We start from the raw sequence: 13,336 nt of genomic DNA, 5'->3' as shown, positions 1-13,336 counted from the left end.
TGATACTTGCACAAAATTGTCAGTTTGTGGCTGGGGAGCAGTCAGAAAAGTAAGTTAAATATTGGGATTTCAGTACGGAGAACAGAAAACATCACTGTATTTGATCAAGCAATCTCGGGGAAGGTCGCTGGACATAAAGATGGCAAGATGCCTAAAGGCAGGTGAATATTTGGTATTTATGTACATTTGAAAGGAGGAATCATTTCCCTTCTAACGACAGGAATGAGAACAGGGATTGTATTTACTGCATACCTTAGCAAGTCCCTGATTTAGTAGGAATGTTTTAAATTCCATATGTGGACAATATAGAGAGAGATTCTGGACAATCTCAGCTGACTATGTATCATTGTCAGCTTCACTACGAACTTCTTTGCTGCTTGGCACTACAAACCAATGTCAGGATAAACACTGAGTGGCATGACCTGTGAGCCAGGGTTCATCCAATTCTGTTTTGAAGGTGATTCTTTGGAAAAATAAGCCAGCTAATGATGTGAAATCAATGTATACAAGCTAAACTGTGTTAAATCGAGTGAAGATGCTCTTGTCCAAGAGAAAATAGAGACAGCTTAACTTGGCCTCAGAACAGCTGTATATAGGTAGTAGGCTTTGACCTGTGCATATTATTAATGATGTGAGGTCATTTGTCTTAATTTTAATCTAAGTTTTAATTTTCTGAGTGACTCCTTATTGCCATACTTTCAATCTTCATCCTCTCTAATTCCTTAACAAGTTTCAGCTACCATGTAAACCCTTCATCCTCTGTAAGTTGTTGCTGATACTTCAACACATTCAAGAGTGGTGGAAAAGGTGTGCAAGGAAGATACTGAAGTGATGGAATCCTGTCATATGTAAATAGGGAGAGAGATGAGATACGAGAATAGAGAAACAAAGATTCCATCAAAAAAACCCTACTCTATAGGAGTAATGCCCCATGTTTTGTATTAACATCTCTGAAGCCTTTTTGAGTGATTTATCAGATGCTTTCATTCTGGGTTTTTTAAACATGCGCTTCATGAGGTTACATCAGTAACACAGTTGGACAAGAAGTTGGGAAGTTGTCAGCTTTGTAAGCAGGAAAAGGGAAAACTAAATGGGGAGTAAAGAACTTAGTTATTATCTGTAGTGTATCTCAAAGCATGCTGTCATGAGAAGCTTTTTTTCAGTTTACCTATTTTGTATCTGAAACTGATTTGAATTTCCATATAACTGTCAACAGGTGGCAGTAAAGTAATTCAGATCATTAGCTTGGACAAAGATGATGTTTGAATAGGAAATGCTCTCTTTCATCTTTGTTCCTTTTACAACATGGATCATCAGCACAAATGCAAAGCAAAGCACGCTGTAGAACAGTTTTGTTCCCCACCCCCCACAGCTGTTGGAACAATTGCAGGAGGTGTAAGAAAAACCTTATTGCGAGAAGTAGCATAGCATTTCTGGGCAGTACAAACCAGCATACTTGAGATGTTCCAACTCCTGAAGGCAGTTCTTTTACATCTATACATATATCTAGGTCAATTTGGGCAAAATTGTGCCTAGGCATCTAAGCAGACTTAAATAGCTGACTTATTCTAGTGTTAGCACAATTGTCGTTTGGGTTCGGAGGCTTTTTTCTTCTCTATTGCACCAGGAGATACCATAGTATGCACAACAGGTATTGTATGCTGTGCTCCAGCTCAAATACTTCTGAATGTGTGAGAAGTCTAAAGCACTTCTGTTAAAGCTTCTATGCAATCTTTTTCAGGTTTTATGATGTCTATAGCAGTATAATTAGAGTTACACAATGAACCATGTACTTGGGAAGACAGAGTAGCCTGGCCATAGGGCTTCAAGGTCTGTTTGCTTCATACTGTGCAGTGTCAAGATACTTACACACTGTCAGTTGCCCACAGCATAGTCACTGTTAGATCAGCCTTTAATAATATTTCTGAAATCATACTTATGTATTTAATCTGTATTTATTATTTTTTTTCAGATTCCTTAGATTTTAAAAGCAGTGTCTGTTTTAAATATTTTCTTGCAGTATTTTCTCATGTGATTCTAGCTGTAGGTAAAAATACTGAAAGATCCAAGTAAGAAAAGCAGTGTGTATGTACAAAATTAAATATGTTATACCAGAAAAGAGAAGCTAGAAGCATTCTGGACTTTTGGCTTGCATCTAAATCCTATGTAGTTTAAGTAAGGTTCATCATACCTAGCAACGGCATGAAATCTGTACTTGGTGAGAAGTATTCCCTATGCTTTTTTCCAGTCACCAGTATTACATGCCTAGTTTGGAGTAGGGTGACTTGTTGCTGGGTATGTCTGTGTCTCTTCAGTGAGTGGACATGTGGCTCAGAATTGACTAGCAGTGAATCCCAGCATACCTGACTCCCACTGGTTTCTTGTATGCAAAGATGGAGGAGGGGTTGCTTGGATTAGACCCTATCCTTTTACTCTTCTCTCCAAACACTTTTACAGGGTGATCAAGGCTGCAAATTTAGATGTCTGCCACCGCTGAAGTGTTTGGGAGCAAACAGGAGGCAACTGGTACATCCAGCTCCTTGGGAATTAGTTTGTTGGATGTTTTTCAAGAGGAAAATACCTACTGGGCAGAGCAGAACTTCTTGTCTTCTAGGAGAGAGATCATAACAGCATTGTCCTGCAGGTTGTCCTCTGTCCTGAACGTAGGAGCAGTTTATGCCTGCAATCTCCAGGGTTTTTTTTCATTAAGAAAATCAGGCCCAACAAAAGCAGATATGTGATGACAGGTAACATAATGGAAGGAGATAAAGCTTGAGTCAGTGTTTTCTGAACAAATGAGAAGGGAAGGAATAGCTGTTACTGTCTCGTCTTTGATAGAGCGTTGTGATCATTTGTTGGAACAAAGTCCATTTTTGTTACATTTTAGGGAAAAGGCATTTTTATGAAAGATAAAACATACCTTCAACACATCCTGTCAAACTGGGATGCAAAAAGGGTTGACGTTTCAAAGCAAGAGAAAGGTAATATGAGAGAGAACAGCAAAAAACAGATTGAATAACTCCTGCTTCTAGACTAAGTTTTCAGGTGTTTGGCTTTATTCTGTATAGACTCAAAACATGAAGCTAACTAATTTTTGTTCATGTCAGTCTAAAGAAATCTAGGTGCTGTGATTGAACCTGCTGGGAGTTTGCCAAAAGGAATTTATTAAGCCCCAAAAGCCAATCTTTTAAAAAAAATTTCAGATAAGAGGGGAACGATAAAAAATTAACAACCCCTTCTTAACGGTTACACAAGAATAGGGGGAGATAAACTTTGTATACCATGTCCCTGATCTGATCTAGCAAATCTGTGGCAGTGTGGAGTAATAAAATTTACTGTGGCACTTACGGGCTGCTGTCAGAGTAGGAATGGTCAGAAGAACCAAAAGAACGAGAGGAAATTGTATTAGCTAAAAGTATTTAATATCACAGGTATATAAATAAATCAGACCACATAGTCCTTAGTATGAACATTCCGTTCACAGAAATGTAATAAATAATTAAATTAGATGAGTTGGTATAAAAAATAATCTTCTCAGGAAAAGTAAATATTATACAGAATTATATATACCATGCTAAAACACATCCTGAAGTGCCTGCAAAGGGCACTTATGACCAAAATCATAAATATATTGAAAAAACCTCCCTGGGAGGTAATAGGCTCTTACGGCTTACTCTGTGTACTCAGTGCATGAAACACACATTGTTAATGCAGCGAGTGCAGTTAGTACAAAGAGAGTTCATCTTACAAATAAAAATAAATCAAGATTATGTACACATCTGGAATTGTGATAAGTAGTCCATGTGAAGACCACATATTCCTCCTGGGAATCTTCCTTTTTTTTCTCTTGAGAACGGTGTCAGTGAACAAGATGATGTCTTCTTGAAGAATGACCTGCTGTTTTCCTGTTCTTTATTTGAGATTCAGATAACGCACCCTGAATGAACACACTCAATCTTTCATTACTCTGACAAATCAGAGTTAGCAGGAGGCCTCAGCCTCATGTAAGTCAGAGTGTACAAAGTTGCCCACTGATTGTGTTGTCACTGCCCAGAAGTGTGGTGTTAACTAAAATCGGATGAGATAATTTTGTGATTAATATTTTCCATCCCTGAATTGTCCAATAAATACAGTGCAAGATCTCAGTACAGGTAGCCCTCTAAGTTACATTTGTTACAGTTTCTCACTAGTTCTTTGAATCCTTTGAAGGAACATTTTGAATTAAGTTATTCTGCAGGTACAAGAAATAGCCTCAATGAGTATAATAGGTTTAAAACAACAACAACAATGACAAACACCCCCTCCTCCCCCCTAAACCTTTAGCACTATGCTTGCTGTGATAAGATCCATAGTGCAAAAACAGTGGAGCAAGGCACTAAAAAGAAACAGCTACATTTCTTACTGCATTTCCTGCTGCCTCGTATACAAACCCCAGAAACTGTTCCAGTGTAGGCAGGAGTAACCAGTTAGCTTATGACATTCTGGTAGGGAATTGCCTTTCTGTCACAAAATACCCATCCCAGGTATAAAAGTTGCTTCTCGATGCTACACAGTGATTGCTAATAAATATGTAATGTACAATATTCTCTTTGTTAGGGCATGCTAATCACATTTCATTTGCACAACAAGAATTTTAACAGGCTCTTAATATATTGATTGGAATGCACTTGGCAAATTACTGGAAAAGACATTTACAAATGAAAAAAATCCAAAACCAGTCTACATTCTTTGTACAAAAATAAAGCTCTTTCCCCAAAACTCTGTGCATGCAAATATTCCTTAGAAGTGAATGCAGAGTGCTGGTTTATAGGTTGATGACCTGGGACTCACCAAAATAAGCACTTAGTTCATGATAAAGGTATTCAATCAAACACCTTCATAAAGACTTAAATATAACCTTGTGGAAACATCAGCAGGTACTCTGCAAGTGCAGGACTTGCTTTAATGTTTGCCCAGTTGTTTTTATCCAAATCTGAAATTAAGTTTTATCCTGACTTTTTCTGCTTCTTTAATTTTAAAATCTAATGCAGTCACAGCAGCAGCTTTGCATATTGCTTACCAATTGGTGATGAGGGGACCTAGCGGGTAGCAAAGTCAGAGAAACAGGGATAACAGGTGCTGAACACCATTTAAACCTGATTACTTACATATGAGTGGTAGCTCATATTTTGAGTGTTAATTCTCATGCAGTAATGTGGAAACACTGAGGTATGAAATAGAACGTTACTCAGAGGAGAAGCAGGTTTTGAAACAGGAAAAAAAAAAAAAGATTGGGGAAAAAAAAAAATCAAAATGGTCATCACCAGAAACAAGGCAAATTCACTGTGGAAACTTAGTTTGTTGTTGTCCTGAGGATCTTCCTTCTTCGTCTGACATAAATTTTTGAGGAGGTTTACATTTCAGGACAGCAAAATTTGGAGGCAAAAAAAGCTTTTTGTATCAATTTTCCTTTAGGCTGACATTGGTAAGAGTGGAAATAGTTTTAATATTATGTCATTATTTTTGAAGGTAACTAAGCTTGTAATTTTCCATCATAACACTAGATGTAGTTTTCCAGTTTTCTCTCTGTACCACATTTCTACTAAGTAGAGAGAAAATTAGATGAAAGCTTAGTTTTTACTGGAAGGTTTTATACTCTTCCAACCTTCGTTTCCTCATATGGGGCTAATATCTGTTTGGGGGTAAATGAACAGTTACTTCTCAGATGGAAGAGTCTAAAGGTACAGAATCATTGAAAGCAGAATACACTGGCATATGATTAGGTGCTGAAAACTAGTTTTAAGTGTACTTACTTTTATTTTACAAAGTTTCAGTGCTATCTCTCTGACCATAGTTCCACAGAAATGCTCAGGATTCAGAAGTTGTACAGGCAGGTTTCCACATAAAAAAAAAACTTGACAGTTTTTAAAGAAAAAACTGCAGTTAAAACTTAAACCATTCAAATGAATTGAGTAGAGAGAACTAGTGTTAATGGTACAAGAATACAAGTGTAAAATACTATTTTCTGTGAAAGAGCAATATGCATCTGAGCTGCTTCACACTGAGTAATCATAAATTACTGTATTTCTTGGACCTTTCGCAGTGACTGGTCATACCAGCCAGTCATGCTCTGCTGTATTTATCACGTTGAAGGAGTCTAGGTGGAATTCCATCTTCTGAAATGAGTTTTTTTTCCACAGAATCTTGTATCCCCACTTAGAGCATGTGGGTTACTCCTCTCCCTATTGAAACTTGTGGCAAATTGTGCCGTTAACTTCAAGACGGACATAAGTCAGACCCATGGCATACAGTATGATTTGTAAATGTTTTTCCAGTATTTATAAGACAGTTAAATGCAGGATATTTTTCCATAGTTAGCTAAGATACCGTCTAAAAACTTATAAATGTGTGTGTGATATTATTGTAGATCAGGACATCAGTCCAAATAGATACCATTTGAGGCTTCAAAGCCACTGACAATTCTTTGTTAATTTTCTTTAAAAAGTTTCAGACCCCTCTCTATGAGATTCATTTAAGATCAAATAAAAAATACGGAGTAGCTATCTCATATATTTCTAGTTTAGGAGAAGGTGATAGTTGAGAACCCTAAGAGAACCTATTTTTGTGAGATTACAATTAATTTTCACTTTAAAGTGAGGCTAGGGTCACTTTCAAAACAGCATCCTCCTTTTGAGTAGCCATCCAAATAAGACTGCATAATATTTTTGGATAAGCTTTCGCTTGCCATACATACAGAGCATAGCGCAGTAGCAACTCAAAATATTTACATTTTTCATGTTGTCTTAAATAACATAGTGTCTGCTTTAAATAGTAGAATTTCAGTAGTCTTCAGATCTGGTGTGTCCTGTATTAGTCCTTGAATAACTGTAAAAACAATGCATTGTCAGAAATAGTGTTAAAGAAGATTCCTCTAATTGTTCGCAAAATGTCAAAAAGCACCCAGGAGGATTCAACTCTGATTACCTTTTTGATGAGTTTTGCAAAGCTCTTCAAAAACTCCTTGGGGTTTTTTTTCTCATAAGATTCACATGAAGACTCACATGGCTGGAAGATAAAGAAAATCATGTCTCTTCTAAACAGTGCGTCAGAATCAAAAATAATACTTCAAGCTTTCTTACTGAAAAATCAAGAGGGCTGTAATCAAAGCCTTTTAGAAATGAAAAAGCTGAGACAAAGGCTAGTTCAGAAAGGGAAAGAATGTAGTAATGACACCTTTTGTTCACAGTTTTTGCAGTAATCCCCATCCTTTTGTCTGGCGCATCATGTGGTTGCCCAGTACATACATGCCATTGACTGATAGGATCGGTGTGAATGCCTTTTCCAGAAGTGCAGAAAATTGAACATTTTTAATTTCCAAGGTAAAGAAAGGCAGATAACTTTTTCTACTGAGTTTGCTTTCTACAATTCCGCCATTGTACGTGGCGTCTGCTAGAGAAAATAAGGAGCAATAATCAGGATTGTAAGCTTTGGGAGGGAATCTTACCTTTCCAGGATCACTGAAGGAAAATCTTTTCAAGATTTTAGTAGTTTGGATGAATGTAGAATTTACTTGGCTGTTTTCTGGTTGTAATTTCAGTGTGCCCTTCTGGAAGCAGGTCACAGCTGTGAAGATGCATCCATCCTAGATTAGGAAAAGAAAGAATATTTTTAAAAATAACGTTGCAGCATTTTTTCCTGCATGTGTTAGGTTGCGGTCCATGTGCAGAAGTAAGTATCCAGGATGTTGATTGAGAAGATATATCTGTACTCTCTTTTTTTTTTTTTTTAAGTTAGTTTTTGAGAGAGATCTTTAACCTTTTCTCTGCCTGTTCTTTGTTAGTTGCTTAAGTATTTCCTTATAAATGCCTAAAATGTCCACTTGGATATTAATCATGGCAGCAATTGAAAGAAAACGCTACTAAAGAGTAAATCAGGTTACATGTATTTATGTGTAGTAAGTAAGCTTTCACAAGCATAGGCATGAGTATTTTCTTTCTAAAAAAAATTAGGAATTATTACTCTGGTCTATTCCGCAGTGCTACATATGGGAATATACTTTTTTCTTCCTAATTTTTGTGCCATTTCTAATATTACCTACTTAGAATCGATGTAGAACAGAGTGTTTTCAAATACAATTGAAATGTTCTCACTTGATAATGTGGGAAATGAAAGTGATGAAGTAGATTAGTTACCTTACTAAAAGAGGCATTGAGGGTGAGGGGCAGGAGAAGGAACCAGACTCCTGGCTTGAACTGTCTAACTGTGTTACTTTAAATTCAGGGGCACATGAAACCTAAGTCAGGGAAAGTCAGTGCCATCTGTATCTAACTTGAAAAAGAAGCAATCTATTCTGATGATACAAATTTTCTATTGCTGCTGCTTATCTGGAATTAAAGCATCCTGCCATTTTCCTTTCATGGTGCAGTTGCATATTAATTTTACTGATACTAGCAGAAGGACTACAAACTCTCCAGAATCTCCTTTCCTGTGCAGTGTCTATTTTCCTTCACTGGGCACACAGCTATGGAAAATATCACCAAAACTAATCTGTAGTCAACAGATAAAGAAAAGCAATGTTTACTAAAGCAAATTTAGAAGTTGCTTTCTGTTTTCCAAAGAAAGAAACATTTAGAATTGCTGATTATGCGTATTAGAAAGGTTCCAAAGCCGTCATCCCTGTTTTGCATACCAACTGCTACCAAAGCTGAAACTCATCTCGTTTATTAGGTGCCAATGTAGTTTGCTGCTTTGGCCAGGACAAGGCAACCTTCATCTATGTTGCTTATAGCAAATTTTAATAGCAGCATTTTATATTGGTTGGGTATAACATTTTATTATCCTTAAAAATCACACATTTATGTTTGTTTCAAGCTTCTTACCGTAACTAGTCTTGCTTACTGGAAAAAACCCTCTCTTTCTTAAAGAGATCAGTTTTCCAGCTGAAACTGAAAACATTTTCTGCCTCATCCGTGATGAGCTGAGAAACCAGCATTTCTCATATATGCTGCTTTTTTTTTTTTTTTGCTGAGTTAGCAGTTAGCTGTAGGTAGACCAACAGTTGTGGGGTTTTGTATGTTGTGATGGGTTAAGCACTTTGACGAAGAGGCTTTAAAAAGCATAGAACACTGGCAGTGTCTGAGGGAAGCTAGGCAAATGTAAAATATTTGTATCAGAGGCAATTCACAGCAATACTCTGTGTCTGACTCAAAATACCTTTACAGATTAGCCTGAAAAGCCTTCACTTCCGGAATTAGCAATCAGCAGGGTTAGATGCTGATCTGATGTAAATCAAGGTTGTATCGCTAGCTTTAGCTGCAGTGCCAGTCACCAGCAATAGATCTTATTTTCCCTCCAGTCTTGAATCTCTTCACCCTTACGACTAATTTTTCAGCCTCAGCATATTTTCTTTTGAGCCAATGTCCTTTGAGATTTTAAAGTTCTCGCCTCCCTTTTTTTAGGTTAAAAAAAAAAAAAAAAGATATTTCATTGTTGAGTATCAAAGAAGTTGTATGGGGTTGAATTGGGGCTAACACTCCGTCCACGCACAGGAACCTCAAGGAAGTCAAAACAAATAGTGATAAACCACTGAATTTTCAATGTAGTCTTCTTACTGAATATTCAAGGCCAAAGCTAAATTGTGGCATAAGTAGGTTATCATAGAAGCAATATTTTAATATTTGAAATACAGCTAAATGAAAGACTTTTTATTAAATTTGGTTTCATTAGGGTGTGATTGCACCTAATCCACCTAATCACCCTGAGTGCAGCTTTGGCACACTGTAATTTGTATCTTTGTATCTGGGCAATTCAGTAAATGTAAATTTCACCCTGCAGGATGTTACCTGGTTTGTTACCATGGTTGCTAGTGATAATTAATATTAGTACACTAACATTTTTTAAGTTTTTCATCAGAGGTTAAACCTGTATCAACTGAGTACCTTCTAAATATGTGAATTCTCTGTCTCTAGTTTTCAGTGGAGGTACTTAGGACCTCCTAGAATCAGACTAGTAAAGCTCTAAGCTGCAAATGAAGTGTTGTCTTCCTTCCTGAGGTGACCGTGGTTTTTTTGAGAAAGAAAAAAATAAAAAAGACTAAGCAATTAAAGCAATACAACTATTGACTGTGTCAGGGGTAGTGGCAGTAAAACGACAGCTAATCATCTCCTTTTCACTTTGACACTTCAAGTTAGAAAAAAACCCCAGCAAGTAGTTAGGGTGCATGAGGTTCTTCAACTGCAGTTGTTTCTAGCAATGAGAAGGAATGTATCTGTTTTGGTCATACTTCTGTATGTTTTTGGCAAGTAAAACATGCACCAAACTGTAAAGCTTAGGAGGAGGCTAACAAAGCCTGCGTGAAATGAGGTGAGTTTTTTCCTTTTTTCTTGTCGTCGTTTTGCAAGAGCACTTACAGTCCTGAGTAAATAGCTTTGCGCTCTGGGCATTTTTAAAAAAAAATTATGCAAAATGATAATTTTTATACGTTGATTAAAATTGTTTGCTTTCTGAAATAGTTATCAGGGCTCAAAAATCTTATGAGTAAATTTAAGACAGCTGATAACAGGAGAAGTATAACATTAGATTAGCCACAGCCAGCTCTAGACCTTTGTTGCATGTTGGAGATTATCAAAAGCAAGCAGGATGCATTTACCTTTTAAGCTTCTAAGTCATGTTGTTGCTATTATTAAATACTAGTAGTATTTAATTTCATGGTAAATCTTGCATCCTACCACTTTTGAGTATGCATACGCTTTCTGTGACTCTGGTGTAATATACTACATAGAAGTTCTTGAGCTTGGAACATGTAAAATATCAGCATTAGATAATGTATAAATTATACCTGTATTTACAAGGGATTCATATGGACTTGCTCTTGTAATTTTAACTAGTTGTAATCAAAAGAGAACACTTAAAGAATGCAGTTTTATCTTCCTGTTGATAACACAACCCTTGCACACGAATACTCAAGAGAAAGCAGTATGACTGCATAGGGGAGGGAGTGCTATGTAATATGGCCTTACAGTGCCACTCTTGGCACTTGTCTTCGGAGTGGGGGAAAGGGGCTTCCCCTTGGGTTCAGCTCGGCAATACATCTGGTGTGCCTGCAGCTCATGGCAGCTAGAGGCATTTCCACTCCCAAAACCTGCATCCCCAAGAGCATTGTTGCTCGCTTGGATGTTGTATGAATCCTTAGCACCATTTTTTGAGTAAATGTAATACACACAAACTTGAATCTGTGGGTTTGTTAGAATATACACATGATAGGAAAATAGTAAGTAAGACGACATAATATGAATGCTTCTGTCTTTAAAAATCCAGAAATAAGGAACTTTGATAGAAGTATTTTCTTATTCAGTCTAACTTACATTAAGAGTACTAGGTCAGAGGTGTGAAGAAGGCATCTCCCATTTATCAATGGAATAAACCAGTACAAATTCAAAATTATATAATTAGAAATGTTAAAGCAATCTCACCACAGGGTTTTCTGGTGTATGCAGCAGTTCAACATCCTACAATAAAACAAATCTAAGTTAGAAAAGTTTTAACATTTGAAAGTGATGTCCCTCACCAGAAACATTCGAAGCCATACATAATGCTTGTAAATAATTTCAATATTATGGTAAATACTTTGCTTACCTTATCTTTCACTGTGGTTTCTAACAGTTTAATTGTCTTCAGAAGCTGTTTGTATTTTGCTGTTTTGTGTGGAGCTGCAGTCAGCGCCATGCTGGAAGTCAAGAAAAGTATACAGAAAATAATCATCCTCCCCATACTGATGAGTTTTGGTTTAAAATGTGCCAGGAGCAACGTTGTGCTATTCAAGATGAACACTTCAGTTTGAGCTGTACTCAGGTATGCTGTGTACCTACCTATATATTGCTCCTTGCTGGAGATGTAAAACCCACCCATTTCAGTTTGGAAAGCTTTGTAGAATGGATCAATGAGTAACCCTTTTTTCTTTTCCACTGGCTAGGTGCATGTATGCAAGTTTGTGCGTAGGGGGCAGGGATTGATGGAGTGAACGAAATATGCCCCATCTGCACATTGGACAGGAAAAAAGAAAAGGGTGAATTCCCATTTTCACTTTGAGTCAAGAAATGAACGTAGTAAAAAAGTAGGTACTTAGAAACCACAGACCTAGGTAAACAAAGATTCTGCTTCCCCCCCCACCCTGTTTCTTACAACAGTGAATCTCTTCAATCCATCTGAAGTTCTTCTATATCGTGCTGGAGAAATATGAGAATATTACTTTGTGGCTCCAAGGGTTCTTCGTTAGTTAGTTCCCCCTGATGTCTGTGAATTGCCACTTTTACATTCTTAGCTTGGTTTCTGCGACAGCTGTGAGTAAAAGCTCATCTTAACATTTAAGCCAGCTGAAGGTTGCTTTATATTTACTTAGAACCAGTACCATATGTTTTAACAGCATCTTGGAGAGTGTGTCCACTGGGGATGAAAGTTGCAAGGGAGATGCATTGCCCTGTGAGAGGTGGATCCCTGTACAGTGCCCATTCCCCAAATGGGAGCAATACTGGAAGATGAGGGACTAAATCACGGTGAGTCCCAAGGGACGCTGGCACTGGTCCAATGCTTTTGGCAGCTAAAACCGTGCAATTAATGTTCTGCAGCAGCTAGGCTCAAAATTAGTTTTGCAGTTTAATGCAATCCCTTCAAATGGGATGTAATAATGAGACCTGAGAATTCTCTTGAGGATGTAGAAGTGCATTTGTTTTGTGTGAAATCAAAACAAAAGTGCATACTTTAAAGAATTTCAAGCCAGAATAAGACCAGCAGAATGATCTGAATTAAGAAATAAGGCAGAATCTCATAATTTCCTTCAACATCAATGCTTGTTGTAATTAGGGATATATGCTTGTTTGGAGGAAATATATTTAATATTAAAAAAGATGTTCATTAGTGGGATTTTTTTTCCAGCATATGCTGGTAAGAAATGTTCTCTTATGGGGACTTCCATGGTTGCTTTCTTTCTAAACGACTGCCACTGAAGTTACAGGTGTTTAAAGGTATTCTTCTTGAGTATACTCCTTTTTTTTATTAGTTGCCTTCAGTCCAAGCCTAGTTTCTGTCGCTCTCACAAGTGACAGAAAGAGAGAGCCTTGTTTTCTGCAAGGCTCTCTGCAGGCACTAGGGACTTACTGGACTGCCAGCTGTAGGAATCAGTTGATTTTAAAATCACTGTTCCTGATATTTCATTACAAGGAGGAAAAAAACAGCTTTAAATAGCTCACGTATTACCATTAATAAATGGTTATCACCACTGTGGTATTAACCATTAAAAGGTTCCTGTGTGGGATTAGTAGAGGGCAGTTAAAGTCACTTGGGCACCTTCACTGTGGTGAAT

The 13,336-nt window shown here is 37.2% G+C and overlaps 1 protein-coding gene across 1 annotated transcript; it reads right to left on the bottom strand.

Moving 5' to 3' along the window:
• Nucleotides 1-6,849: 6,849 nt before the first annotated feature.
• IL21 (interleukin 21) lies at nucleotides 6,850-11,764 on the bottom strand. Its single transcript, XM_030479597.1, has 4 exons — nucleotides 11,614-11,764; nucleotides 11,451-11,486; nucleotides 7,484-7,621; nucleotides 6,850-7,044 (listed from the first exon to the last, which is right to left on the bottom strand). The coding sequence occupies exons 1-4, from the start codon at nucleotides 11,746-11,748 to the stop codon at nucleotides 6,850-6,852; spliced, it is 504 nt and encodes a 167-aa protein (XP_030335457.1). The 5' UTR covers nucleotides 11,749-11,764.
• Nucleotides 11,765-13,336: the final 1,572 nt, after the last annotated feature.

Source organism: Strigops habroptila, chromosome 3 (genome assembly GCF_004027225.2).
Source record: "Strigops habroptila isolate Jane chromosome 3, bStrHab1.2.pri, whole genome shotgun sequence".
In the NCBI taxonomy this organism is placed as follows: domain Eukaryota; kingdom Metazoa; phylum Chordata; class Aves; order Psittaciformes; family Psittacidae; genus Strigops; species Strigops habroptila.
The sequence above is the reverse complement of the archived record's forward strand: the minus strand, read 5'-3'. Positions and strand labels throughout refer to the sequence as shown.